The sequence below is a fragment of the Haliaeetus leucocephalus genome, unplaced genomic scaffold, assembly GCF_000737465.1.
Source record: "Haliaeetus leucocephalus isolate CR32 unplaced genomic scaffold, Haliaeetus_leucocephalus-4.0 Scaffold1, whole genome shotgun sequence".
Taxonomy (NCBI): Eukaryota; Metazoa; Chordata; class Aves; order Accipitriformes; family Accipitridae; genus Haliaeetus; species Haliaeetus leucocephalus.
In genome coordinates, this window is record NW_010972437.1 from 828,954 (window position 1) to 829,999 (window position 1,046).

The window sequence follows — 1,046 nt, forward strand, 5'->3', positions numbered from 1 at the left end:
TCAGATGTCCCCCTTCAGCCAGCTGTTCTTGGCCACCTGCTCTACACCCGGCCTGGAGGCCGGGCTGAACTGGAGCAGTTGGGTGATGAGGGCTTGGCAGGGCTCCGGCAGCGGGGGCAGCCCCTCCGGGTACAGCACCCCTCTCTTCTGCTGCTGGGGCATGCTGCGGATGTGGGTGTCGTCAAAGGGCGTGTAGCCGGTCACCATCACATAAAGCATCACCCCCAGGCTCCACATGTCGTACTTCTTGGCGTCGTAGGGGATGCCCATCAGCACCTCCGGGGAAGCGTAGGCTGCCGACCCGCAGAACGTGGTGCTCAGGTCCGGGTAGCTGTTGGCCTCCTTGCTAAAACCAAAGTCAGTAAGTTTGGCCCGGCGGCCGTCAGCGGTGAGCAGCACATTCTCACACTTGAGATCCCGGTGCACCAAGTTGCGGTCATGCAGGTAGCGAACGGCCCCCACGACCTGTGCGAAGATGTCCCGGGCCTTGGGGACGCAGGGCAGCTTCCCCAGCTGCTGCACCAGCTGCAGCAGGTCAGTGGCTGCTGCTTCCATCACGATGTAGAGCTTCCCATTGCAGACCTCGATGAGCTCAAAGATGCGCACGATGTTGGGGTGCCGGATCTTGCGCACGATGGAGAGCTCCCGCGGCAGAAACTTGTACACGAAGGCTGGGGGTGCTCGTCGCCGGTCCACCACCTTGATGGCTAAGGGGCCCTTGTATTTGTTGGAGGTGGCCGCTTTCACCTTGGAGAAGCTGCCCTCCCCTAATGTGTGACCCAGCCTGTAGCCCAGCTCACAAAGTAGCTTCTCTCCTGCATTGTTTTTTGGCATGATGTGTGATCCCAATGGGCTTAATCGAAGCTGGTGTTTTGTTCCAGGATTTGAAAGCTTTAATACATGGTGTGTGGCAGCTGTTGACCTTAGCTGTAGCCCATGGTCCTATGGGTGCCTCTGTGGGCTGCAGGGCTCACCCCAGTATTATGATGGAGTGGAATGTTGTGTGGCAGCGCCTTTGTGAGATGACAAGGGTGCCTGGTGGGTCC

General features: G+C 59.2%; 1 protein-coding gene across 1 annotated transcript; it reads right to left on the reverse strand.

Annotated features, from left to right (window-relative positions):
• Positions 1–834, reverse strand: TSSK6 (testis-specific serine kinase 6). The gene has a single exon (XM_010563987.1). The coding sequence runs from the start codon at positions 832–834 to the stop codon at positions 1–3; it is 834 nt and encodes a 277-aa protein (XP_010562289.1).
• Positions 835–1,046: the final 212 nt, after the last annotated feature.